The following is a 27,576-nucleotide window of genomic DNA, read 5'->3' on the forward strand; positions in this document are numbered from 1 at the left end:
AGGACAACACGGAGGCCCCACGTGGGACAAATATCACCGAGTCTCGAAACTCTGGTTTGGCTAACGGTGCTGAGCCTGTGGGGAAAGTGAACTAAAAAAATGGACTGGCAGCTCGCAGGGTTGAATGCGCTCACACGGGGCGGCGCGTTGTACATGCAGCACGCCGTCCGTCTTCAGGGGTACCCAGTGGTCAGCTCACGCCACTGCGGATCCACCAGTGCTCAGGCTCACCCGGGGCTAGGCAGGGCCCATGCTCCAGCCCAGTTTGCAGTGGAAGCATGTCCCAGGCCAGGAATGGTGCCAGTCTGCCTCGCTTGCACAGCTCTGGCAGCTGGACAACTCTCTGCATAAGCAGGAGGCCGATGCACCTCACGCTTCAGTGCTGCTTCACAAGGCACTCGGAGCTGCTTGTCCTGTGCTACTTCATGGCTGAATCAGTGTTGCAAACACATCACATATTACGCTTCATTAGCTTGCAGCAATGCATATTTACACACCCACACCACCTCTCTTTGCTTCCAGAGCACTATATTCACCTAAGCTGGAAGAAGGGGCAGTGCTATCACAGCCATAGCTGCCCTAAGGCTCTATAAGGGCAAGAAAATATTCCTTCTATTGCATGTTACCACTTTCATACCTTCCCTCCTGCTGACTTCAATGGGAATAGCAGCACTCTTTTCCCTCCCTAAATATATAATGGCCCTTGCACACATCCAACACGTGTTGCTTTGTCTGTGCCAGCTTCCCTTTTCCCTCAAAGCACGGAACTGATTCACACAACGGAGCTGAATTCCGAACACCTCAACCTGTATTTAGCTGAACGTTCGCCGCACGTTTCACACCCAGCAAAGGGACTGTGCTCCCAAAGGCCTGTTTCTGCCCCACCTGTTTTGTGGGTCTAAGAAGAGATACGACCTCTCCCTATCACAACCTTGCAAAAAGAACAAAAGCACAACGAAAGTACAATTACGTTCTCTTTCCTCAGTTGCTGGAAGTGTAGTTCACTGTGGGAACCTGGCTGTTACACACTTTGGAAGTTAATTTTCCGTTGTTCTCGAGATTTGACAGTTGAATTAAGCTCTCCGTCTGCCGAGCAGGAGCACTGCCAGGACAGCCCGCAAAGCACCGACGCTGCCGGGCCAGCCAGGGCTGCACCCACAGAGCACCGTTCCTCTCTCCCTCCCAGACGGGCAGGTCCCCAGGCTCCATCCCACCTTCGCTACTTGCTACTTACATCACCGACTGGTTTTCTGCTCCAAAGCAACAGAACCAGCCATCAGTTTGGTGCAAAGAGCCAACAAACCGAAAAGGCTTCTTTCATCAAAGCTGGGACCATTCCTCACTCATGATTTGCCCAGCTGGCAGCTGCAAAGCCAGCTCTGCCTGCGGATACAAAGAGCAAGCAGACAGGAGGAGATCACAAAGTACTGTACAAACCATCTCAAGGGTGCTAAGGACAAGGAAGCATGGAAAGCAAGATTTCAGAACAAAACACTTGCCAAACTGGAGGAACCTCCCCTGAGGGCCTGTGGTCAATCTGGAGCACGTTTAAAACGGACAAACCAAGGCACCAGAGTAACGGAGCCCTTGGGGAAGGGGAGGACACCGCACCGAGCGGCACACAACGGCTTCCGACAGCCCATTTCCTCTGGTATCTTCCTGATTACCTGGAAACACCTCACCACATACCTTCTTCGCAGAACCGCTGCGCTTTGTGCCGTGCCATGGGCCATTTTACCACGTCATCCTCGGCTGTCGCAGATACCGTTGTGACGTTGTCTCTGGGGACACTGGACACCCCAATGAGAAAGCGGGCGGTGTTACCGCAACCATAAGCTTTGGCTAAATAACTAAAAAACTACTCATACAGAGGTTTTTTGTGGGCAAGGCTCTCTTGAGATTTATTTTGAACTATAAAAGACTAACAAACAATGTTGTTAGACATGCATACAAATTCCTGAAGGAGTCTAACAGCCAGGAGAGTAACAAGCGAGTGGTAGGACTAAGTCCCCGTGCAGCTCTGAACGAGCACCATAGGGTTTCTTACAGCCTGCCTGTGGGAAATGGGGAGAAAAGAGAGACTGTCACCACTGAAAATACGTAAGATTCCCAATTACAACAAAACAGAGGATCCAGTTCATGCAGAAGTCTGACCTTTTATCTTGTGCTGGCTATCTTCGCCAAGATCTGGGTGACCACTGCCCAGTAACTTGATTTTTTGTTCCCAAACTGTTAGGTTTCTTTTACACCGGGCTAAACAGTGTCAGCAGTAAATACAAAAGGCTTTAAGGGGATGGGAGGGGTAAGATACCTCAGCATTAGGGGTATGAAACTGGAGGAACTTTGCTCTGGCTTTGAGTCCTCCTCCACAGCAGAGCATGGCAATAAATGACAGTAAGCAGCACAGGGCACCCAATGCAGTTTTGAAACAGCTGTGGTTACGTCCCTGTAATGCAAGCATAGGAAGAGCAGAACTTCTGAGCTCGCAGCCTGGGTTTACACTCCTCACGCAGGAGGCACCGGATCGGAGCAGCGAAGGCTTCAAGGGTGACCCGCAGGGGCTCTCCAACAGGGTGGCACCTCCAGCCCAGCAGGACGGAGGGACCAGGGATCGCCAGGTCAGCAGAGCACAGAACGAGGAGATGCTGCATCAGAGCTAGGGAAAAAACACCAAGGTGTCCAAAGTAGCCACATCACAAAACCCAAACTCCAGTCATTCTGGTCTCCTCACAGAGTTCAGAATCCTCCCGGGCTTTCCACATCTGCTTCTACAGTAGAAAGAGGAGTCAGCTTCAGAAACAGACTTTGGGAAGCTGGCAAGGTTGGAGCAGACACGGAGAGAGAGCTACTTCAAAAAGCCGTTTGTTTCGAAGCGACCCTTTTGCTCAGTCCGCCTGCACGCCCTCAGGAAGCTCCACCACTACAGGAGCGCAGTCATCAGGCTCTGCCTCAAAGTCCCATTTAAATCTCTTCGTGAGGTGAGCCTTGAATTTTTCAGCCTTCTTCCTTAGGGTCCCACCAACAGCAGCGCTGCATGTGCAGGAAAAAAACACCTAAAAGAACAGAGCAGAGGTCAGTAAGGACTCAGCCACGGCACAAGCTGTGCACCCCTTTCCTCCAAAGACAGCGTCAACGGGGTGCACCAGGAAAAGTTTCCGGTTAGGCCACTGGTGAGGGATCTGCCACGCTGGAAACCGCTCCAGCTTTGGGGCTAGCAGCTTCTCCTCTCATCCCACAGCCAGGGCAGACATCCTGCCTTCACCCTGCTGAGTCAGCATCAGAAATGTCTGCACTAGGGTAATAATTTTGTTTCAGGCAGGAGTATATATGTAATTAAATACGTAGGATGGAACTCTGAAATACTCTTCAGTGTGAGTGAGCAAAGAAAAATGTCTGAGCGGAAGGGGGGGCGGGGAGAGGGCTATCAGTTCTCATTTGCCACATAGCCAGTTCCACAGTGTGTGTCAAAAAGGCCAACAGGTCATCACACCCATCTCATTCACGGCTGGATGGACCAGGAGATCCCCAAGTATTTCTGTAATATGATATCCCCAGCTCCTCAGGGTACACAGGAAACCTACTCGAATTGCCTTGAAGGTAAGTGCAGAACAGGAGCTTTCTGGAAAAAAAATCCAGTTATGCCCAGCACAGCCATTCCCCTGAGCACGGGGCGCTGAACTCTGGACTAAACTCCAAGGGTGGCTCCCCTCCATCACCCAAACGCACACAAAAACACACACAAATCCATTAACTTCTCACAAATTCATAGCTTCTGTTCGCACTTTGAGAGTTGGAGCACCTGTGCACGATTAAAGAGGGCACTGAGCCTCAGAGCCCACCTCTCCTCAGCCTGCTTCTGCTCCTCTTCTGAACTTCCACGGGAAGAAATTTACATCTCAAAGCCAAATTAAAAAAATCATTGCATGGTGGAAGTGAAGGGAAAGCCCTCTGGGGAATAAAGCAGGCTCTTCTTTGGAAGAGACCTCCTGACACCTGGATGAAACTCTGACAACGAGCAGCAAAGCTCGCTGCTTTGTCTACGATCATTTGCCTTGTTCATTCCACCGTGAAGCTGCCTTGTGGTAACAGAACCCCCTCACACAGCAAGGCTGCTATTACAAAAAGAAAAAAAAAAAAGATTAAAAGATTATACTTCCCACTTCTCCCCGATGAACTGCACACTAAATTAGTTATTTCATCAACTTTTTTTTTTTTTCTTTAAACACTGTTAGGGCTGCCTATTCAGTGGAGGTTACGCCACGCTCTTCTTGCCTTAGATCAAACTCCAAAAATAAAGTCGCTATATTCAAGGCTGAGGGAAAGCTTTATTTTTTTAATTTTCTTCTAAACCCCCCGCTTTTATTTTTTTAATTTTCTTCTAAACCCCCCCACACTGTCCTGCACTCCTTCGATCCACCTGCCCACACCCAGGTAAGCCTGTGACCTCCGAGGGCTGCGGACACAGCGTGACTGGGTAAGGCAAGTCCCAGGGGTCCCCTGGCACTGCCGCAGCGCGTCGGGGAAATCCCACAGGAGCAGAGAAGCAGAGAAATTTTAGCAAGGAGAGGCTCAGTTCGAGCATAAGGCCAATCTCTTCCTTACTAGCGACGCGGCGACTCTTGCCAGGGCTCAACAGTGATCGCTGAAGCCAGCACAGCCACCCAAGGGCACCACCTTCCACCGCGTCAGTAAAAAGCACAGACTGATGAAACCCAAGGGCCTGCAAGACTCGGGGATCCGCAAAGCAAAGATACCCAGCAAGACGGGGTGCTTCCAAACTTCCCGTCAGATGGAAAGAACGGCTGGCTGAAACCTTCTTTGTACTGCTGTAAACTGGCAGTGCAAAGTGTCGCTCTGTGAGGCTGCTGCAAACAGAGCTGCGCTTTCCAGCCCTGTAACGGGATGGAAAAGAGCCACTAAAAAAAAAAAAAAAATTTAAAAAATCGAGACTTTTATAAATCCAAATTCCAAAAAAGTGAAGAAAGTCACTGCATTAAAGCAATGCTCCCCACAACATTTAAGCCAGCAAATTAAAAACAAACACCCTCCCCAAACCTACCACAAGAACTTGGAGTTAAAAGCAGAGAAATGCGACCGCTGTCGGAGAAAGGAGAAGGCATCACCAATTTGCATCAAGCACCTGCTCCATAACTGCTGTTTCTGCTGGGATTCAGTTCCCACTGCTGAGCTTCACCAGTGTACCTGGGTTTTGCTTTTATTTTTTTAATTTTCTTCTAAACCAAGTTTTGCTTCGCCAGTTTGCTGAGCTGTTAGCATAGTTACAGTCAGTGGGAGTAACTGGTTTTACCAGTGCTGACTTACAGCTTTACCCGTGCCTGTCTCAGCAAAAGCTGCGTTTTCTGCATTTTGGACTAACCATAAATTCCCTCTGGATAAGAACTTGATTATGGGAAATCTTCAGCTTTGCTTGAGGCTAACAGGAATGGAAAAGCTTCTTAAATGCTATCAATGCCCTAAGCTCAACAAGGTTCCACCACAGCTTTTCTGCATGCTAAGCATACCATTCAAGCTGACCAAAAATCAGCATCATCAGTCTTTTAAGCCAAAGTTTTGTGGTTTTTTTGTTTGTTTTTTACAAAAAGAATGAATAGCATTTGGGAAAAAAAAAAATCAACAAACAGACATCATCTTGCACTTGCTCAGCCTCTCTCCTAGCTGTTCAGCTTCACGTAGTTGAAGGCCTTAAAAATTTTTAGAAAAAGTATGCTGGTACAGTCGGGTTGCCACACCAGATACTCTAAGCCCATGCCAACGTAGCAGGCTACTTTCAGCACTATTGGCAAGGCAAACGTAACAAAACAGACAGAGCGCCCATCCCCTGCTGCAGCCATCCTCCTCAGCCTGTCCTCTCGTCGCCTCGCTGCGCTGGCCTCTCTGCAGGCGGACTAACTCCATTTTATCCTGCATTAGACCCTTCTTGGCCTAGCCTGAGCAGATCAAACAGGGAGATGACAAGGAAATGGCATTTCTTTGTAAATAACACAGGGGAAAAAAAGTAAAAGAAAAGAAGTGCTCAGGCAGGCTCACTGCCTCCCGCGCAGCTCAACAGCAGCTCAGCTCCTTTGGCAGCTCCTCCCCGAATCAGCTCCCATGTCCTGCACGCCTTCTCCTCCCGCTCCCCTTTCTCAAGAGAGAGCCACAAACTTACCTGTAAGGTGCTGGTTAAAAAGTTGTCCTGGGAGATAATGTCCACAAAAAAATCAGCTGGGATTTCACTAAGCTGGTGATACAGCACAGAAATGAGATTGATGTACAGGTCTTGATACCTCCCTATGGCATCCTCAGACCGGCACAGGATGTTTAAGAGTCTTTTCCAGTGCTCAAACGCATCGTATACGTTCCCGATCAGGAAGCAGATGAAAGCAAACTGCAACTCAGCTGCGCATATTCAGCAAAAGAAAGCAAAACAAAACACACATCAGACTGAAAGCACACCCAAGGTACGCGCCCGCTCACAGACTGTCAATGCTGGCATAAACCTCTGCGCTCGCCTTCTGCACCTGCATTCTGCCCTTCCAGAGATTCTGCTCACAGCGATCAGTACTCCAAACACTGACCATTTCCTAACGCGCTGCTCTTCAGCTGGAGAAAAAGCAGAGCAGAAGTGGGCAAGTCCACCCGTAAATGTAACTGTCATCTCTGGAGCGTCACAGTCAGAGGACACGGCCACCTCAGGACTTCCAGTGGCATCCGTGTTCTCAGCAGGACGCTCAAACACGAAGCCAGACATTGCTGTTACTCCGCAAGCACCCACCCCGCCTGCGCCCAGCTTTCCAGAGCCACACAGGCGTGCAAATGCGACCACCCTTGAACGCAACGGCTGTGGGAGCACTGGGAGAGGTGCACAGTACGTCAACAGATGATTTTTTCCTCATTAAGAGCCAGGATTCACTTCACTGGACGCTTAGCATCAGCTATTTACCAGAATGATGGCGTCACCATTTCCTAAGGTAATTCATTCTTTGCATACCCTTGAGCTGCCTTTGATAATTTCGATAAAGAATAAATTGTGTAACGTTAATACAGAAAAAATGGAAGAAGGGAGAAGCAAAGGCTTGAGGCTCCAGCTCAGCTGGGTTCCCAAGCCCTCCCTCCGCCCCGTCACGAAACAAAACCACACCGCAGGACCGCCACAGATTTGATATTTATTCAGATCACAAACTGTCAAAAAAGGCTGGCAAGTAATTCAGACCCTGCGAGCAGGAGCCACGGCCCTCGCCGTGGGCGTCTGCGGCAGCGGGGCTGGCGTGCCGCAGAGGCTGCCAGGGAGTGGGAGCAGAGCTGCCGCCGCGCCAGCGGCCTCGGGAACCAAACGGCCTGCTGCGGGGCCCGGCTCCACCCAGCGCTCCCAGGACTCTGTAAACTCCGGCCTCGGAGGTTCCCTTGGCCGGCAAACGGCCAGGTTGGTGCCAAGGGACAGGCCCCCTTCGCACGAGGCGCCTGAGGCTGCTGCTTTTGACTTCATTCGAGGCAATTTGGGCTCCAAGCACAGCACCCAGGAGCGAGACAAGCAAACGCAGCAGGCTGGCAGCGCCAGGGCCGAGCGTCTCGTCCCCACACCAGCGCTGCTGGAACAGGCCCTACAGCTGCTCAGAACTCCACAAACTCCTGTCCTGCCATTAACAGCGGTGCCTCCAAGCGCCAGGGAACAGGGCCTGCAGAATGGGCGCAGGGCTCATCCCGGGGCTCTCGTTTTCATAGAATCATAGAATAAAATCATGGAATCATTAAGGCTGGAAAAGACCTCTAAGATCATCAAGTTCAACCGTCACCCCAACACCCCCATGCCTGATAAACCACGTCCCCAAGTGCCACATCCCCACGGTGTCTGAACCCCTCCAGGGATGGGGACTCCCCCACTGCCCTGGGCAGCCTGGGCCAAGGCCTGACCACTCTTCCAGTAAAGACATTTTTCCCAATATCCAACCTGAACCTCCCCTGACACAACCTGAGGCCATCGCCTCTCGTCCTGTCGCTGGTTACTGGGGAGCAGAGACCAACCCCCCCTCCCTGCACCCTCCTGTCAGGAGCTGCAGAGAGCGAGAAGGTCCCCCCTCAGCCTCCTCTTCTCCAGCCTGAGCAGCCCCAGCTCCCTCACCCGCTCCTCATGGGACTTGTTCTCCAGCCCCTCCCCAGCCTCGCTGCCCTTCTCTGGACACGCTCCAGCCCCTCAATGTCCTTCTTGGAGTGAGGGGCCCAGAACTGAGCACAGCACTCGAGGTGCGGCCTCACCAGTGCCAGCACAGGGGCCCGATCCCTGCCCTGCTCCTGCTGGCCACGCCACTCCTGAGAACAGTGTTTTACAGAGAAACGACCTTCCCCTCCCAAAGCACCCGAGGACTCTGCCCGGTGCCGCGGGGTACTCACCGAGCAGGTCCAGGGGCTGGCTGGCGTACCGCTGGTTGATCACCTTCTCCAGAGCGTAGCTGAGGTCCATGCTGTGCCGGGTGATCTCCTCCGGCGTAGCCCCCTCGGGGTACATCTGCTTCGGCAGCTCCGAGAACCTGATCGCGGTGCCGGCTCTGGGCTCCATGCGGGGCAGGCGCGCCAGGCCTTCGGCGTAGCTCCGGCACCCGGCGTCGAAGCGCGGCAGGCGCTGCTCGGCCCGGTCGCTCGTGTGGCGCCCGGCCGCCACCGGCAGCACCTCCGCGAAGGCGCAGATCCGCCCGCTCTCCGGCTGCAGCTGCTCCATCGCCGCCTCGCTGAGGAAGCTGGTGAGGGACACCCACTTCTTCAGGGTCTCGTAGGGGTAGGGCCCGAGGAACGGCTCCAGCTCCCGCAGCCTCTCCCCGAAGGCCTCGGCCTGCGCCTCGCCCGCGGCGGCCGGGCCCAGCGCCTCGCCGGCCGCGTCCCAGCGCAGCACCCGCACCTCCCGCCGCCGCAGGCTGAGGAAGCAGCCGGTGCGCGGGCCCGTCTCCCGCCCGCCGCCCGCCCGCCTCGCGCTGCAGTGCACGAAGTGGAGCCCTGGCGGCACCATCTTGACGCCGCGGAACCTGGGGCCCACGGCCCAGCTGCTGTAGTCGATGCCGAACTCGGTGCCCTCGGGGACGCCCAGCACCACCACCGCGGCCCCCTCGAAGAAGAGCTGCCGGGCCAGCTCGGGCTCCAGCCGCGGGGCCGCCATGGCCGGGCCGAGCAGGCCGCGCCGCTACCGAGCAGCCCGGTCCGCCCCGAGAAGGGCCCGGGCACTACCGAGCCCGCGCGGTCCGCCCCGAGAAGCGCCCGGGCGGCACGGCCGGTCCGCGCACAGACGTTCCGGGCGCGGCCGTTCCGGGTGCGGGGAGGCGCCGCCGAGCCCCGGGGCGGGTGTCCGGTCCGGGCCCCCCTTGGGCAGGGCTCCCCAGCCCCGGCGGCCGATCCCCTTCGCCCTCCCGGGGCCCTCCGTGGCTGGCGGCTGCTCCGGCCCGGCCAGCGTCCCTGAGGGCGGTGTCCCTGCCTCGGATCCCCCAGCGGCCGCCATTCCCCGGGGCCCCGGGCCGCTTCCCCCCTCCCGGGCCCGGATCCCCAGGGCCGGGGCCCCGGGGCCAGCTACAGCTCCGCGCTTTGAGCGTCGTCGCAGCCGCCAGCGCTGCCCCACGCCTGGGTTTGACGGCTGCAGCTGCCGCGCGAAGCTGCTCCCAGCTCCACCGGCTCGGCCGCAACATGGCGGCGTCTCACAGAGTCAATCATGGAATCACTAAGGCTGGAAAAGACCTCTGAGGTCACCAAGTCCAACCGTCACCCCAACACCCCCACACCTGCTAAACCACGTCCCCAGCTGCCACATCCCCACGGTGTCTGAACCCCTCCAGGGATGGGGACTCCCCCACTGCCCTGGGCAGCCTGGGCCAAGGCCTGACCACTCTTCCAGTAAAGACATTTTCCCCAATATCCAACCTGAACCTCCCCTGACACAACCTGAGGCCATCGCCTCTCGTCCTGTCGCTGGTTACTGGGGAGCAGAGACCAACCCCCCCTCACTGCACCCTCCTGTCAGGAGCTGCAGAGAGCGAGAAGGTCCCCCCTCAGCCTCCTCTTCTCCAGCCTGAGCAGCCCCAGCTCCCTCAGCCGCTCCTCATGGGACTTGTTCTCCAGCCGCTCCCCAGCCTCGCTGCCCTTCTCCGGCCACGCTCCAGCCCCTCAATGTCCTTCTGGCAGTGAGGGGCCCAGAACTGAGCACAGCACTCGAGGTGCGGCCGCACCAGTGCCAGCACAGGGGCCCGATCCCTGCCCTGCTCCTGCTGGCCACACCATTCCTGATCCAAGCCAGGATGCCGCTGGCCTGCTTGGCCACCTGGGCACACTGCTGGCTCCTGGTCAGCTGGCCGTCGACCAGCACCCCCAGGTCCTTTTCCCCCAGGCAGCTCTCCAGCCACTTCTTTGCCTTGGACGGAGCAGAGTCCGGCATTTCCATGGGCAGAGACCCTGGCTGCACGGTCCCCCTTCCGCTTCTCCATCCTCTTGGCAGGAAAGAGTCCACTCGGGGCCCCAGGCTGATTTAGCATCAAACACATTTATTTCACTTTTATTGAATACAAGAACAGTGAGCACACACGCATACACCACCGAGCACTGAAGAGGAGTATGACCGAAGGGGGGAGAGGGAGAACAAGGGAAGAGAAAACAAGAGTTAGTGAAGGAACAACAGAGCGTTGCAGTTGGTTGGTAAGGTGCTTCTCAAATAAAAATAAATACTATTATTATTATTATTGTTACTGTTATTATTACTCATGCAATCGCAGGCCGGGTCTGGAATGAATTTGTGGGATCAGGTAAAAACAGGCACTCGTGTCTCCCACCCCTTTCAACAGAAAGGCCCCTGGAGGAAAACAAGCCGCGATCAGGCGTCGGGAAGGGAGCAAGGTGACGGGCAGGCTGGGGGAGCTGAAACCCACACCTCGCCAGGCGAACAAGCAGTGAGCTTTCGTCTTCTCTTTTTTTTCTTTTTTTTTTTTTTTTTCTTTTTCCCAAAGTTTCTAAGCACTGCCAGCCATTAAACACGCTGTGGAAGCCAGGGACTGGATCTGCTCACTCCAAACGTAACTCATTCCAGTCCACGCGCACATCACGTCTCACTCTGCAAGGCCGCTAATCTGAACGCTAACCTTCGACTTGAGAACCGTACACAATGCCAGAAGCAAGGAAGCCGTTTCACAGTAGCCCCTGGTGGGCTGTGAAGGTGTGGAAGCCACGCGGGCTCCTCCGAGCAGGAACCGGGCAGCGTGCTGACCAACACCCGCACCACGCGCAGCCCACAAGCCCGCCGCCGCCCCGCCCCGCTCAGTGAAAGCGCCGCTGCTGGTTACAGCTGCTTTGGGTGCGTTGAAAAAAGGAAAGAGAGAAAAGCAGCCTCTTTGCAACTCCCTTAACTCTTTTTTGGTTGGGGGTCTGGTCTCTAAAGGTATCCGAAGGCGCCTGGGTGGGAGCTGGGGAGACCCTCACGAGCTGGCAGCGCGGGTGCCAGCCAGCAGCTCTGTCCGCTCCCCAAGCAGCCTGTGCTCACGCCTTTCACACCTGCAGGAGAAACCTCTCTGCCAGAGGGAGATCGGACCTCACGGGGACATACTAGCAAGGAACGGGTGAACCGCGGCTGCCACGGACCAGGCTCTCTCCTGGGCCAGCGAAGGCGGTGAGCGGGATCTGCCCGCGGCACCCTCGCGGCGCAGGCTCTCCTGCCTCCGAGCCACTGCAGGACCTGCCAAAATGCGCCTATTTCTGGGCACAGTCTGTGTGAGGGGTGGGAGACTAAAGGCAAAACGGTGCAGAATCGTGGGCCCTTCTGTTTCCGCAGGAGCTAGAGAGGATTCCAGGAAGGAAACCCATTTATTTCCTTTCCTTTCTGGTTTTGGTTCCAAGTCTGCCCTAACTGCCTGGTTCACAGTGTACGAGGCCCCGGGCTTGGCCCGTGATCCCCTTCCACGGGCAGCCGTAGAGGAAGCCTGTGGCTGAAGGCTGAGCTGGGACGAGCCGGGGAAGGCAGCTCCGCCGACATCTCCTCGACACGCGCCTTCTCACGCAGCGGACCGGGCTCTCGCGTCCAGCCGGGACGCTCGGCCGTGATGGAGACCGCGTGGTCTCTCCACTGCCCAGCCCTAGGCAGGTCGGGGAAGGGCGGCCATCGCCCTGCCGTGCTGCAGTGCCTCGGGCAGCTCTCGCCATCGCACCCCGGGCAGCGGGGGAGGCAGGGCAGAAGCAACCCTTCTGCCTTCGACCCCACTACAAAGCTCAAGTAACTTCATTACTGGGACCCAGAAGCAAAGCAAAGCCACCCCAACCACCGGCACGGCTCAGCGGGGAAGGGCGATGAGCGCGGTTCTGCGGCTGCCGCCTTGCTCCCAGCTGGCTCCCGTGGCTCTGGGTGGGGGCCGGGGAGACGATCCTGCCTACAGCTGCCGGAGCCGCGGCCTCAGCCTCCTTCCCTGCCCCTCCAAAGCCACCACTGAGCCTCCAAACCCAACCGCCACACGCTGCAGATCAGCCAGCAGGACATCTCCTGTCTCTCCCCCTCTCCCCTCCCCCCCCCCCCCCCCAAAACAGCAGCGGCTGAAACCTTCCCCGTTCTCTTCTTGCAGGACTGAGAGTCCCACGTGTGACCTAAGAGTCTCAAAATGCACCAACCACAGTCAATCAAAGAGTTAATAATTTAAAAATGTCATCACCGTATTTACCAGCACTGTTGAATTATTTCAGTATTGTTCCCTCCCTCCCCCCTCGTTATTTATAATAATATACATAACTTAAATGCACATCCATATGAAACCCCTACAGGCTGCTTGTTTTATAAATGAGAAACCATATACATATCATTTGTTTTGTTTGAAATGAAATCCTTTCTTAAATACCTTCAGAGAACAAGAGGTTGGACAAGTGCACAGAGAAGAAGATCAGGAACGGAAGGGGCAGAGTGAACAGAACCCCAAAAGATACGAAAGAACCAGCACGGAATGAGGAGAAGGCCAAAATGACACTTAGGAATCGGAAAAGAACGCTAAGATAATAAACTCGATGTTTTTCTCTCTTCTTTCCAGAGGTGGGGAGTGGTTTTGCTTCTGCTTGTGGTTTTTTTTTTTATTTCAGTTTGCTTATTTCTTGCTTTGTTGCAAAGCAGTTTTCCTTTCCATTCAGTGTGCAACAAACGAACTCATGATTGTGTATCCTTTAATGTAACATGCAAGATGGTGGCTTATTGTATTGTTAACAATATTATTGTTATTATTATGATTTTTTAAAATCTTATTTTATCACCAATCCAGCAAATTCTTCAATTTATCTGCAGAGGGTTGGCTTTGTTTGTTGTTGGTGGTGTTTGCTATTCATTTCCAGCATTTAGCAGCAGTGCAAGGATGCATTTTGTTTCCTGTTTTTATATATATATATATATGTATGTATGTATATATATATATAATATATTTGCTATTCCTTTTTTTAAAAATTTTTTGTCTCTCGCCATGAACATTGCAGCCAGGATGTCTATGTCTCGCTGACAAATCCAGCATGAAGGCTCCCTCTCCGCTGTTCTCCAGGTTCGACTACGGATGCTGGCTTCCACGAACACGTCGGTCAAGATTCCTGTACAAGGCAGACGGAAACGAGCAGTCACGGGGGGCGGATTTCTTCGGCTACAAACGGGCTCCTCCTGTCCCGCACTGGGCAGCAAATTTGCAAACACTTCGGGCCACAGTTTGCACTTAATTACCAGGACCTCTGGTAATTAGCAAGGAACTCCTAACTCACTGGGCTGGTGTTGGTGCACGGGGGAGCTAATGGTGAGTCCCTGCTCCCGTACTTTGAGCCATCCAGGTAAAACTGGGTGGCTCCCTAAGCGACGCAGCAGTGTCTGGGCTCCCTTGTCTGCACTGTGGGATAGGAGGCAAAATTAGGCAGATGCCAGAGCCTCTTCTGACCTTCCAAGCTGCAACGGAGCTGGTCGCTTTTCCAAGCTTAAAAGCTGCCAGTCAAAATCTTCATATGGTAAAGAAACACGAAATGACGTTTCCAAAGAGGCCTCTCGGAAGGCACCTGCAGCCTGGCTGGGGACAGAGCTCCTCACGCATTTTTCAGCGGCGAAGCTGCCTTCAGAAGCTGCCCCGCTCCTTTCCACCACGCTCCTCTGCCCTGCAGCGGCTCTGCCGGGCTGCGGCACCGCCGAGGAGCTGCGGCAAGCCGGCCGGTGGCGAGCGGCGCGGCAGAGCAGCGGGGCAGAGCGGAGCAGGGCTCCTCAAGCCAGCCTGGCCGTGAAGAAAAATGGCTGGGGCTGGGGCTGCTTTGGGGCATCGGCCGGGAGGTGCAGACCTTGCGTGCTGCTGCCTCCCCCTGCACGGGTACGAGAAGACAACCGGGGGATCTGAATGGGACTAAAGAAATCTCTATTTTTGCAGACACTGGTCTGATGCTTCGGACTGGCATCGCAGAACCTGTAGCCAAGTTTCTCAGCCCATCCACAAACCCGGTATCGCCTCTTTGCCTCCCTGCCCCGGAGGGACAAGCGGGTCCTTTCTTCTTTACTTGCAATGACTCTGACCCCTCTGCTGAGCAGGACAGCGAGGTGACATCTGCAGAACTGCTTCTGGTGGCGTGGCACCGGCTTTCTAAGCACAACCAGGTGGCCATGCCTGGAGCCACCACCCGACTGGAACTGCTCACCGAGAGCTGTGGCTCCCAGTGCCGAGAAGCAGCGACGCCGGCCAGCGCCCGCAGCTGCTGGGGACCAGAGATGCTCGCCCAGCTCCATCCACCCCTTACGCAGCAGGGACAAACCATACCTGGGAACGTCTCCACCTACCTGAGGTTTCTTGTCCCTTTCCTCTGGAGAAGGCTCTGTTTCTCTGTACACCACAGCTTTGGTTACCAGCATGTCGGGATGCTGTAGTTTTGCCTCTTTGATTGCTAAAGCCAGTGCCTAGAAACCAAAAGGACAAAAGCATTTATTGTCCCTTCCCTGAAATCTGGTACGTTGCTCTCAGCCAGGCAGAACCAGTGGACAGAAAGCAGCTGGAGCAGAGTGGGATCCCGGGAGGACACGGATGCCGAGGTTCAAAGCTGAACCCGCAGGAGCCTGGCAGAAGAGGCTGGAGCCCACCACTGGTCGGGGATTCATACACCACTGGGATGCCTCACGCTGCCCTTCTCCTGCTGCTTTTTTCTGTAGAAACGCGCTGTGTCCCAGGCTCTCTACTGAAACCCAAGGAACAGCAGCAATTCTCTCTGCAGCAAAACCCTAGAAAAATCTACGACAATAATCTACTTAGATTTTTTTAGAATTACAGTAATAAATTTAAAAATTATTTTATAACCTTCTAAATACTTTAGTTCTTTACTTTTTCTTCTTGACCAACAAATCCCAAAAGGCTAGGCCACAGGAAAATGACCCTGTGGCCCTTGAGATTTGTGTCGATCTCTGTTATTTCATCATAAAAGTTTGTCACTTTTTGTTCCTCTATCACGGAGGCTGATGCAAAACACCACCACTTGGAAGGAGTCAACCTGTAGTGAGACTGTGCTGGGAAGAGAGGAAGAATCTGGCTCACTTTGGAGTATTTCAACAGAGAAAGGGCAACTGGAAACGTGTTTTAAGAAAATAAAAAGCTGATCCCATCACTGGGCTCAGTGCTGGGATGTACCATTCACCACTGCTTCACTGCTCCAGTGGGTTCTGATGGGAGCTGGCCTGGGTGGGGACAGGACAGAGCTGGCCAGTTTGGGGCCCTGGGGTCAGTTTTTGGAGAGAAGGAGTAAACAGGTACGAGCCAGAACCAGAAGCACACGGTGCTGCAGCCAGAGCCGGGCAAAGCCAGCGCCTCCTGCTCCTACCTGGTCCTGGTCCACGTCTTCATCTCCCGTGATAATGATGCGCTTCTCTATTCGGGTCTCGGAAAACCCTCCTTTCACAGTCTGCACAACGAGAAGGAAAGCACTCACCCACAGCTGTCCGACCAGCCAGCTCCCGGCGGATGGAGCTCTGCCCGCGGGAGGAGGGACAACGCCAGCATCACCTTGGGAACTGCCCCCTAATTTAGTGCATCTCCCACTACCCGTGACTGGGTGCATGGTTGGGACCGGCAAGACACAGCTGGCCGCAGGCAGGGAGGAAAGGAAAAGGGCTGGGTGGTAGGTACCAAGCACCCTTCCCTCCCGCTCAGCTCCCTCACTGAGCTTCTGCTTTCATTTACATGCACTTAATTTGGGAATGAAATGGCTGTGGGCGAGGTCCTCTGACGCAGCCTCGTCTCCTCTGTTTCCTACCATCAACCCCCCTTGCCTTTGCCACTCCAGCTCCAATAATCCCAATACACCCCCCGCTATCATGGCTCCCGTAGCTGACACAAGGCGAGATGCTCCAGCACTGATGCTGGGGGCTTCTTGGGCCAGGAGGACTTGGGCTCTGGCTCCAGGTACATCTGGGAACACTCACCCCAGCCGCACGGGCAGGGACGGGCACTCACACTGCCAGCAGCCTAATTTGGAGCCCCTTCCACCCCTGCAGCTGGCTTCAGGTCAGCGACACCGCGCGCTGCTCCTCCGTCTCGCCCCGACAGCTCCCTGCCCTCCCCGTCTACCGACGAGCAGAGGTGGGCACAGCACGCGCTCCCGGTCCCCGTGGGTGGCACGCAGGTGACAAACACCCGCCGCCCGGCTGTCCCTGCCTGCAGCCCCCCGCGGTCACAGCTGGCTGGATGGGGCAGGCAGCGCAGCCGGGCTGAGCGGGCACGGGCTCATCATCCTCAAATTCCAGCGGCTCGCATCAGGAAACCCCCGGCTGCCCGCTTTGGAGCTGCTCTTACCTTGGTAACGTGGGTGGTGGTGGAAGTGGAGAGGGTTTCCGCGGTGGCACTGAATATGCTGGTGAGCACGTCCTTCCCGGCGGAGCCGCTGGTGATCTGCAGGACAGAGAGCGGGGCGTCAGCAGGGCTGCCAAGATGCACCCACTCAGCCAAGCGCGGGAGGGGAATCCCAGAATCCCAGAATGGCAGGGGTTGGCAGGGCCCTCTGTGGGTCACCCAGCCCAACCCCCTGCCCAAGCAGGGTCACCCAGAGCAGGCTGCACAGCACCGCGGCCAGGCGGGGCTGGAATCTCTCCAGAGAAGGAGACTCCACAGCCTCCCTGGGCAGCCGAGAGGGTGACAAGGGAAAAAGACCCTGCACTGTGCTTCCAACTGGACCTAGGTTTCTTTCGGGGGGCAGGGAGAACTTTCGACAGCTACCCCAAGCCCGGAGCTGCGGGAAAGGGCCTCGGCAGCCGGGAGATGATTTCGTGGCTGCGTTTCACTCTTCCCCATCCATCGTCAGGGTCACCGTAAGCGCAGAGCTCTCGGGCTGCCTCTAGCTTTGCCCACGCCGCTTTGCGTGGCGAGGGCTGGCACGGCTGCGCCGGTGCCCCAGCCGCGCCGTGCCGGGTACGTTCTCCCCGCTGCACAAGGTGACCAGCCTGGGGCAGCACGCGGCGTTCGGCCAGGCTGGACTCCAGTGAAATGAGGCAGCCGAGTAGCAAAACACTTGACAGAGGAAGGTCTGCTGCTGGGCAGGGCTGTGGGCGGCCATCACCTCCCCTGGCAGCCAGCGGGCTTCGTGCGTGGCCTTGGGTGGCCAGGCAGGACACCCAGGGCTAAGGATATCTCAGCCCTCTATGAGACTTCACCAGGGACTGGGCTACTTTTCAGGAATTATTCTCCTCCAGCAAGTGCTCAAGGTGCGTATCTGGCACAGGAGAAAGGCCAGGTGGTCCCCCACCATCTCGCTCCCCAACCTCCTAAACATCCTTCTGCTCTTCTCAGTACCACCACATCAGCCGAGGGTGCTGGGGACACGGGACGGGGTCCTGTGGGACCAGCCCCAGCCTGCCCCAGCCTGCAGGGCTGCTGCCCTCCCTCCCTCCCTCCCCACTCCCCGGCCTGGCTGGTGGCACCACGTCCCCCCCTCACCGGAGACAGGGAGCGAAGGTCTGTCGCAGGAACGGCCGCTTTCCCAGCCTTGGTGCTGTGATCCTGAAAGAAGAGCGGATGGGTGCGTTGGCTCGGGCGCAGCGTGGGGGCAAACGCGGCGGGCCGCCCTCCGCAGACATCCCCCGTGGGGCAGGGTCCCCGCCCAGCACAGCTGGCCCCAGTCGCCCTCGCCAGAGCAGAGGGACCGCAGGGGACAGTGGCTGCCGCTGCTCTCCAGGGGCCAGCCCCGCTTACCGAGGTCGCTGGTGCCGTCTCCGTGGTGCCGGCGTGAGCAGCGGCTGTGGCATCCCTGCTGCCTGGGCTCCCTCCTTCCACCTGCGAGGGAAACCCGGTGAGCCTGGAGGTGCCAGGGAGGCGGTGACACTCGCAGGGACGGTGCGGCTGTCCTCGCTGCCAGAGGAAGCCAGGGAGGGCCGTGAGGCCACGGACGCCATGGTGCAGCGTGTATGGTGGCCATCACCCCCCAGAGATGTTCTCATGTGCCAGTGCTGCCCAGCAGCATGGCAGATGGGGCCGGGGGGCACACAGAGTATCTCTGGGTGGGCTTTGGGTTGATGCTTCACAGAACCACAGAATCACAGTATGGTCAGGGTTGGAAGGGCCCTCTGTGGGTCACCCAGCCCAACCCCCTGCCCAAGCAGGGTCACCCAGAGCAGGCTGCACAGCACCGTGTCCAGGCGGGTCTGGAATATCTCCAGAGAAGGAGACTCCACAGCCTCCCTGGGCAGCCTGGGCCAGGGCTCCGTCACCCTCAGAGGGAAGAAGTTCTTCCTCGGGTTCAGCTGGAGCTTCGTCTGCTTCAGTTTGTGCCCGTTGCCCCTTGTCCTGTTGCTGGGCACCACTGGAAAGAGTCTGGCCCCGTTCTCCTGACCCCCCACCCTGCAGATATTTAGAGGCATTTCTAAGGTCCCCTCTCAGCCTTCTCTTCTCCAGGCTGAACAAGCCCAGCTCCCTCAGCCTCTCCTCATAGGAGAGATGCTCCAGTTCCCTCCTCATCCTCGCAGCCCTCCACTGGACTCTCTCCAGTAGCTCCTCATCTTTCCTGAACTGGGGAGCCCAGAACTGGACGCAGTGCTCCAGATGGGGCCTCACCAGGGCAGAGTAGAGGAGGACAAGAACCTCCCTCGACCTGCTGGCCACACTCCTCCTAATGCACCCCAGGATCCCATTACCTCAGGAAGACAACGGTGAGCAGAGGTCCCCGACCACCCCGCTCAGCCACCCGCCCTCCCAGTGCTGCTGCCCAGGGACGGGTTTTGCTGGACTAAGGCTGGGCAGAGCCGTTGGGGAGCAGGGCCACAGGAGGACGGAGCCACCGCGTCACCTGGGCTGCGTCTGCGGTGCCGAGCCGGTGGGGAGCAGAGCCGTCTGCTTCAGGCTTCTTCACGCCCGGCCCCAGGCTGACAGTCGCAGCGTCCGTTTTGGGGGCTGATGACTGCAGAAGAAAAACAGCAAGTGTGGGGCACGATGCCAAGGGCCCCAGGTGCTCCTTCTGCACCAGCCCCCACGAGCAGACCGTCCCTGCCCCACGCCTCTGCCAGTGCCACCCACGTATGACGTCCTGCGTGCGTCACGCCAAGCCCCACCTGGGCAAAGAGCAGAGGCAGGCTGCTGCCCTGAGCAGACGGCCACCACGCGAATCGCCCTGTGGGACTGACGTACCCCGAATCAGACCTGATGCTCTGTCCCTGGGGTTTTCAGGGATTTTTTGGGGTAGATTTATAGACACCGTGGGTTAGGTCAGACTGGTCTTCAAACGGTGGGTGAGACCCACCAAATCCATTTCACTCGCGCCCCGCAGCAGGTTTATGATCTGCACCAGCTCCCGAGAGCTGTGGTTACACCCGGGGTGTCAGCACCTCGGGGGAATGGAGACAGGTATCCAGCACTCCCCCGCTGCAGGGAACGGGAGCTGCCAAGGGGATGCTTAGCCAGTGCTCGGCGTCCCTGCGCCAACGGCCTCCCCTGCCCCATGCCAGCACCACGGAGTGCCCATGGCGTTGGATGCTCCGCTCAAGGGTTTCCAGGCTGGCTCAGAGCAAGTTCCCTCTAATCCTGCAGCTTTCTCCTAGCTCCAGGTCTGGACCCACCCTAGCAGCTCCAGGCAGCGTTGGGGACTTACCTGCCCGGGCTGGAGGGCTGCCCCGGCGCTGACCGGGCAGGAGATGGCCCTGGCCCAGCGCAGAGGCAAGGCTACGTTTCGTCCAACCTTGGGCTGGCTCTACCGTCCTCTCCCTGTGGTGTACACTCACCTTCCACACGCATGCCGCATGCAGTTTCCTCAGCCCCGCTGTAATCACCCCCAGCATCGGAGCCGCTCTCCACGCGCTTCGGAGCGGCTCCCACGAGCTGCCCTGTGCATCCCCCCCAGCCCCGGCACGACCAGAGGGGTTAATTGGCAGCGCGTCTCTCCTCCCTGCACAAACCGGTCACTGGCGTCATGCAAAGCACCAGGACAGCGCCGCCGGCGAGCGGCGCGTGCCCGTCCCGCCCGCTGACATGCGGCAGTGGTGCGAGGGACAGGCAGCCAAACGCGGCGGATTAAGAGACGACGGTGACCGCTCCCGGTTAGCAGACGCACAAAACACAGGACAGAGCCATGCAACACAGACGACAGCGGGCATCGGGGGAAAACAGCTACCCCAGGCGGACACCCGGGGGTGTCTGGAAGCTAGCATGCTCTTCCAAACCAACGTGGCAGTGCACGCCAACACAATATCGGGCACCAGGACAAGGAACATGGAGGCGTGACGGCACCGAGAGAGTCTCGGTGGAATGGCGTCCCTGTGTACCTCTAGCTGGGAGACATCTGGGCTGGGCTGGGAGACCTTCTCCCCGCCTTTGCCATCCTCTTCCAGTCCAGGAACTGTTTTGTCAGCGTGCTGGAAGGAAACCAGGGTTTCGTCTTCCGTTTCACTCTTGTCCTTGTCCAGCTCGGGCAGGCTCCGGGAGATGTCCTCAAAGGCTGTGCCATGGAAGTCACCGATCACTGTGAAGTCCACCTCTGCTTCCAGGCTGGAGGTTGAACTGACCGTGATGCTGGAGCACTTGCGCTCAATGGCCAGGTGGTTGTCCTTCAGGAAGACCGAGTCCTTCTCCTGGTCCTGCTCCTCATCGCCAGTGTCACTCTCGGGAGCCCTGTGCCGAGGGGGCTTAGCTCTCTCCTCGGCGCCCTCCCTCAAGCCCGCTCTCTGAATGAGACACAATGGCGGAGAGAGACGGAGACAGTGAGCACCGCACGGTGCGGCCGCGCTGGCAGTGCCGACCGGCCAGAGGGAGGAGGAGGAGGAGGAGGAGGAGAAAGAAGGCTGCAGCAAACATCACAGAGTCGAGTCAAACACAACTCAAGCACGGAGACTGAAACCTTTCTGACAGCAGAAACTTTGCAGGGGTGGGGTGGGGGGAGAGGGGCTATTCGGTCTGATTCTGCCAAAAGTCTGTTGGTCATGAATCATCTCAGAAAAGGGTCAGTCACACAGGAAAGCTTGGCCAGCTCGGAGGCGTGTCAGTGCGCCCGGGGGAAGCGGATGTAAGCAAAACAAGAAGTCTGTTAAGAGACATTCAGAAACAGCTCAGACGCCAGCGCTATCGTATGTCAGTAAGGGTGGGCACTCAAAAAAAAACCAAAGGAAAAGAAAGAGAGAAGAGTTTGAAAGAAAGAGGCCCCATCAGCCACGCAGGGTGAAGGAGAAGGGAAGGAGTGTGCCAATTCCACTGAGCATCCGCGTGGGCCCTGCGGAGCATCGCCCCGGCGGGAGGAGGACCAGCCTGGTGGGGTGGCCACCAGCCCCGCACGCCGGGCGGCTGCCGAGTGTGTCCCACCAAGGCCAGGCTCCCGTCCAGCGGCTCCGCAGCCGGGGCGAGCCGTCGGGACGACCTGGCTGAGTGTTTGGTCAGTGCAATTGGCAGCCCGATCAGAGCCAAGCGGGGACCTCCCTCCGTGAGCTCTTCTCCAGCCACGGACATACCTCTCAACTCCGCCATCCGAGGGTGCATTTCCCCTCGCCACGCTTTGCCAGGAAGCCACGGGAAATCCAAACCCACGCTGGGCTTTGGGAAATCTAGACCCATTGCTGGACTTTGCATCTCGCTCTAGGCAGTTCTCCCTCAGGAACAGCTCTAAGCCCCCTGATGCCAGGGGAAACCCACCTCCTGCACCCTGGTCCAAGCGTCTGCAGCCAGAGCCATCCCCGCCACAGGGTTGTGCTGGCACAACCGTCCCTTGGCACTGCCGGGGGGTTGAGAGGTATGAGGAACAGGGTGCCAACAAACTCGAGAGGAACACACCTGCATACACGTTTTTGTGTGTGGGTGTATGTATAGATACACACAGAACAGCTCTGCAACGGGGAGAGGAGCTGGAAGCACGCAGCCCTCAGCTGGTTAAGGTGAGCTTTCACACTACGGTAAGAAGCGGTTAGTAAAACAGCACTGAGACCTGGAAGACCACTGGAACAGCAGTCTTTAAATTCTCTTCTTTCAGGCTGGGTTTTACTGACGGGTGAGATAAATCCTTTTCTTCCCCAGTTGGTTCCTGAGATTTGCTCTGGATTAGAGAAAACGGTTAGTTGTAAGGAAATGACCGCTACAGGAGCTGATCTAGCGCTTACGGGAGCGAAGAAAGCTGCTTCATCACCCAGCCACCAGCTTGCCGAGGACGGGGCGGGTGAGTGAGGCCGGCGAGCTAAGCGAGAAGGGACACCAACGTAAGAAATGCAAGGGTGAAGCTGGAAGCGTGGGCACGCTGCTGCTAGGGGTGGGTGCGTGTCCGTGACAGAGTCGCAGCTCCTTCAGCCACCCCCCCGTCTCCCTTCCTTGCTCCCGGGACACGAAGCTCGGGTGCCCGCTCTCGGGTTTAGCGAGCGGCATTCTCCAGGGAGCCAAAATGTCGGGGGGGGGGGTCACAAAACAAAAGCTGATGAACCAACGGGCCAGCGGGTCTGCATTCAGCGAATAAGCCTGACCACACGCACATACATGGAAGGACAGGGGATGCAAAGCGACTGCTGTCAGTCAATGGATGTGTGAGGAGCCACTCAACATGATCATAAAGAGCCACACAACATGCGCATGAACTTTCCGTCCGGACAGTTCACTGGGAGAGTTACCACAGCTTCTGCCAGTGTGAGTTCGCAGCCAGAGTCGGGGGAGGCCAGGTCAGCACTGTCTTCTCCTTGGTGCTCCAGGTCAACAGAAACATCTTCCTTCAGAGAAAGAGGCTGGGAGGTGGCTCCTGAACCAGCCCCTTGCCCGAAGGCCAAGGAGCCTACGCTGGACACAGGTCCCACCGGAGGGACCGGCACTGCCGGCGGTGAGACGAGGCCTGTGTTCAACAGCACGTCCTGGGCCAGACCCATCTTCCCCTTCGCCTTTGCTGATGGCTCAGCTTCAGCCACACGCTCTTGTCCCTCCTGGGCTGCCCTTCGCTCAGCTTCGCTTTGCTCAAACATCTTAATCTTCGAGGCCACTGAGGTTTTCCTGTAGCTCTCGCTGTCCTGCCAGCTACCCGGGGCCACAGTGACATCTCCGTGCTCCTGGGACAAGGCTCCTGTCCTCCCAGCCACGCACATCGGTGACCCAGACTCTATCTGATGTGTCCCACCGCTCGCTTCCACCTCTCCCCCACCTTCATCGACCAAGGTAGAGAGCCGGTACGTCTTGCTTCCTTGACACAATCCTGCTACAGGGGAGTGGGAGTGCGGGACATCATCAGCTTCTTCGAGAGGAGACTTCTCCTGCGATGGCTGCCCCGGAGCAAGGTCTCTGTCCCTGGTGATTTCTCCTACTGTAGGGCTCCTGCCCTGCAGGTCTTGTCCCACATTAAACTCCAAGTCCCAAGGTGGCTCTTGCGCTTTGGGATCTGCAGTGTGGAGCAGTCCTCCAGCCACGGGATACTCTTGGGTCAGGTCTCTTACTAGGACCTCTGTCTGTTGTTCTGGTCCTTCAGCCTTGGGAGGCAGTTCTTCCATGCAAGGGCTTTTGTCTTGGGACAATTCTTCTATCCCACAGCCTTCTCCTCTGGTCAGCTTCCCTGATGTGAGCCCTGTGTCCTTGGAGAGCTCTTTTATCATGGACTTTTCCTGCTGGATTGGCTCTTCTGCGGCAGGGACTTTGCTCTGCGTTGCCCCCGCTGTGACAGGGTCCATGTCCTGAGCCACCTCCCCTGTGGCCGGGTCTCTGACCTGGATCGGCTCTGCTGCAGTGTCTGTGTTTTGGGGTGGTCCTCCTGCAACAGGACTTGCACCTTGGTGGGGTTTCCATGTAGCAAAGCCCATGTCTTGGGGTTGTTCTTCAGATTCGGGATCGGTGCCGCTGGGTGTTGCCACCTCTGCTACAGGGCTCACATCCTCGGGTGCTCCTCTGCCTACCGCAGGGTTTGCCTCCTCGCGTGCCACCTCCGCTGAGGGGTTCACGGCCATGGGTATGCCCACCCCTCGTGCAGGGCTGGTGCCCTGGGACAGGTCGCTGTCCTCAGGCTCAGTGCCTGGGGCTGGCTCTGCAGGGACGGAGCTGGATTTCTGGGGAAGTGGCGTAGGGGTCGGAGTGCCAGGTTTATCCCCCTCCAACCCCACGGCGGTGTGAGGGTGGCCCTGCCAAAGCACAGCTGATGGAGGCGACTTGGTTTCTATCTCTTCCATCTGAAGAACAACTCGAGCGCTTTCCTCCTTGTCACCGTCTGCTCCAAACCTTCCCGAGAGCCCCTCCACTGCCGTGCAGATGTCCGGGCTCTGTACTGGGCTCCCTCTGTGCTCTTCAGCTCCACGGCCATCTCCTGGGCTTTGCAGATCCGTCCCCTCTGGTCCCACCTCTTGGGAACACGGTAGGGCTTCACCTCCCTCGGGTGCTTCGCAGCCTGTCAGCCCAACAGATGCTTTCTCTTGCTGTAGGTTCAGCCCTTCCTCCCGTTCCGAGGTGGGACGTCCCACCAGGCTGGTCCCATCACAGCCTGCCCCTGGCTGCTCTGGTGCTTCAACAGGTTTTCCAAACACTGCCCTGTGCTGCTGACTTGCTGGGGAAGAGGTTTGGAAACCTTCTGCTGCAGGTACCGTGTGCCCGGATTCCTCCCTGGTCGTGTTCACAGTGGCCTCTGGTCTCTCCTCTAAGCCAAGCTGTCCACCAGTCTCCGAGAGCAGGTGTGTTTTACTGTCCTTCTCCTCTCCCTCTGGATCTCCCAAGTAGATGATCCTCTGGGTCGCAGAAGTCTCCGAGCTGTCATCACTAGCCTTCACTTTAATTTTAACGAGCTCTGTGGCTGCGGCCGGCACTCTGGCCTCCTGCTTCCTGGAGGCTGCAGAAGCCTGCTCCTTGGAGACCACCTCGCTTTCTCCCTGGGGAGGCTCTGGCCCCAAAATCTTGGCCCTTTGCCTCTCTTCAGGCTGCTGACATGGCCTGGGCAGACCTGGCTCACTGGTTGTTGCCTCCTCGCCCTGCTCCTGGGGCTCATCCTCTGCGCTCTCAGCTGGCAGGTCCTCTGCCTCCTGACGGGGCTGCCCCCTGGTTTCCTTCTCACAGATCTCATCCTCCCAGACAGACTCAAAATCCTCTGGGCTAGCGATCATTTTTGCTCTCGTCTGGGTATCCAGGGCTGCATCTGCTGGCTCTTCCTGGCCTGCCGCTTCCTTGGCTTTCCCTACTGCCATCTCCACTTCCGATATGCTCGCGCTCGTTTTCACCTCTGAGGTCCCTGCACGTGCTTCTTCTTTCTTGACTCCCAGAGATTTCTTTAGAGCTACTGCTTCCAGCCTAGGAGTTTCTCTCTCTATAAATACCCAATGCTCCGAGCCCTGCATTGCAATTGGAGCAAGAAGAGTTAGCATCAAACATACTTTACCTAACTGCTGACGACTGTTGTCATGAGTAACAGAAAGCTGGTCTGCCTCGGACAGGGCTGACTAAATTATTATTATTATTCATGCAAGAGTTGAGACAGGGTTTATACAAAGAGCCTGGCAACTCGCTGATGGAGAGAAGGGACTGAAAACAAGGGGGCTGATGCCCTGACGGGGACTGAGCCCCTCTATCCTCTCCAGGGCCTGTTTTGCTCTGGGCAGTGGCTCACTGACATACCTGCAACATGTGCAGCTTTGTGGGAAGTACAGAAGCGGGAGCATCGCTCCCAGCAGACACATTAACAGCCATTGGGGCATCTCTCATGCGGCAGGGGAACGCAGCTGGTTAAACCCAACTGGGACTCCCCATCTGACTCCTGTTTCCAGCTGGCTCTAGCAATCTCCATGAGCAAAGGGCGAGATTTCACTGTAGGTAACAGTCTGTGCTTTGAGTAGCTTCACTCTCAGCTTCGTCCATGCGCCCTAAGACTGTGTCAGACTGCCAGGAGCACGAGCAAGAGAAGAAACCACGTTTAGGCATCAGAAAGGCCCATTCCCCTTCCTTCCAGATGTTGCAGCTCAGATTCACTCCAAAGTCCATCCTTCCTTTCCAGCTCCCCAGGGAAATCTCACCAGGAGCAATTATCTAGCAGAGCTTTCTAACAATGCTGAAACCAAGCAGTTCCGAAAACACACCCTGTAAAAGGTTGTCTGAAACAGGCTGGGCAGCCGAGAGAGCTACGGGTACCGCAGCAGGGACCAAGCAGAGTTCGTGGAGCGTCCTGCAGCAAGGACACAGTGGGTACGTGACCCACCAGACAGCGCATCTGCACTGCTGCTACGCACGCTTTGTACGTTCACGCGCCCGTCCTGCCAGACAGGTCGAGACTTCACAAGGGCCAAGGACAAAGCACTGCTAAAATTCAACCACTTCTGGAACAGAAGGTAGAAAATAACCCAACAAGAAGACAGCAGTGGGAAAACATCTGCGCCAATGGGGAAGCCCAGGAGCCCCCCCAGGCACCCGACTGCAGGCAGCACACGCGGGAAGGGCGACATTGCGGGCACGGTCCCACAGAGCCCACCCTGGGGCTGGCTCTGCCCGTGCCACAGGCTGCCTGGGCGCCCGGCTGCGGGCAGAGCCAGCGTCACGTCTGCAGGCTGGGACAGACGGACGGACGGACCCTCCATGGCACCAGGATGCACTCCAGCCCCAGCAAGTCAGGGGGCTGGCTGCCCGCTCCCCGTTCAAACTGGGAAAAATAATCCGTGGAAGCGTGAGCCATGTCCCACGCGTCAGCGGGAATGCCCGGAACAGTTGCACCCAAAATGGAAACCTAACAACTGATATTGGGTAAGGGGAAACAGGGGGGCAGAGGGAAGCAGAGCGAGAGGGAAGGGAGAAGAAGATGAGCAGAGGAGAGAGAGAAAGGAGGAAAACCAGTTACTAGTGGAGGGGCTTCCACAAGGAGGGGGATCGGAAATTGGTGAAAGCCCCTGGCAGAAAAATGCCACCTCCCAGCTCCTGCCTTCTCTACCAGGTGCCGAAGAAAGCAAAGCTCGCTGGGCAGCACCCAGGCACGCAGCAGACCCCACACCTGGCCCCCCGCCCCGGGCTCCAGCACGAGCGTGGCCACCTCTGAAGATCCCCCGAGTGCCAGCCGGGCTGTGCCGGGGGGGAGGCCCTGGGCAGGCTGCGGGCGGGTGGGCACAGCCCACCGCTGGCCCCCGGCGAGGACACCGCACTGCCCAAGGGCACTGCCGGGACAGCTGCGGGGATGGCACGCGTGCACTGCGAGCCACGCCAC

General features: G+C 57.1%; 2 protein-coding genes across 16 annotated transcripts in view; both read right to left on the reverse strand.

Moving 5' to 3' along the window:
• Positions 1 to 1,884: 1,884 nt before the first annotated feature.
• On the reverse strand, positions 1,885 to 9,219 carry AAR2 (AAR2 splicing factor). The gene is made up of 3 exons (XM_009935110.2): positions 8,389 to 9,219; positions 6,170 to 6,399; positions 1,885 to 3,053 (listed from the first exon to the last, which is right to left on the reverse strand). The coding sequence occupies exons 1-3, from the start codon at positions 9,143 to 9,145 to the stop codon at positions 2,886 to 2,888; spliced, it is 1,155 nt and encodes a 384-aa protein (XP_009933412.2). The 5' UTR covers positions 9,146 to 9,219; the 3' UTR covers positions 1,885 to 2,885.
• A 3,314-nt stretch (positions 9,220 to 12,533) lies between these two features.
• EPB41L1 (erythrocyte membrane protein band 4.1 like 1) overlaps positions 12,534 to 27,576 on the reverse strand; it is a 75,373-nt gene continuing 60,330 nt past the window's right edge. For 7 of the 15 annotated variants that reach the window (XM_075438274.1, XM_075438276.1, XM_075438269.1 and 4 more), the window contains 10 exons: positions 23,048 to 25,723; positions 22,378 to 22,485; positions 20,732 to 21,130; positions 19,264 to 19,374; positions 18,174 to 18,329; positions 17,919 to 17,981; positions 16,782 to 16,877; positions 15,811 to 15,891; positions 14,783 to 14,899; positions 12,534 to 13,569 (listed from right to left, as the gene is read on the reverse strand). In XM_075438274.1, coding sequence (XP_075294389.1) covers positions 13,561 to 13,569; positions 14,783 to 14,899; positions 15,811 to 15,891; positions 16,782 to 16,877; positions 17,919 to 17,981; positions 18,174 to 18,329; positions 19,264 to 19,374; positions 20,732 to 21,130; positions 22,378 to 22,485; positions 23,048 to 25,723 — 3,816 coding nt within the window. In that variant the 3' untranslated portion in view covers positions 12,534 to 13,560. The remainder of the gene's footprint in view (positions 13,570 to 14,782; positions 14,900 to 15,810; positions 15,892 to 16,781; positions 16,878 to 17,918; positions 17,982 to 18,173; positions 18,330 to 19,263; positions 19,375 to 20,731; positions 21,131 to 22,377; positions 22,486 to 23,047; positions 25,724 to 27,576) is intronic. The other 8 variants (XM_075438284.1, XM_075438281.1, XM_075438280.1 and 5 more) reach the window with 6 other exon arrangements.

This window comes from Opisthocomus hoazin, chromosome 18, assembly GCF_030867145.1.
Source record: "Opisthocomus hoazin isolate bOpiHoa1 chromosome 18, bOpiHoa1.hap1, whole genome shotgun sequence".
Lineage (NCBI taxonomy): Eukaryota > Metazoa > Chordata > Aves > Opisthocomiformes > Opisthocomidae > Opisthocomus > Opisthocomus hoazin.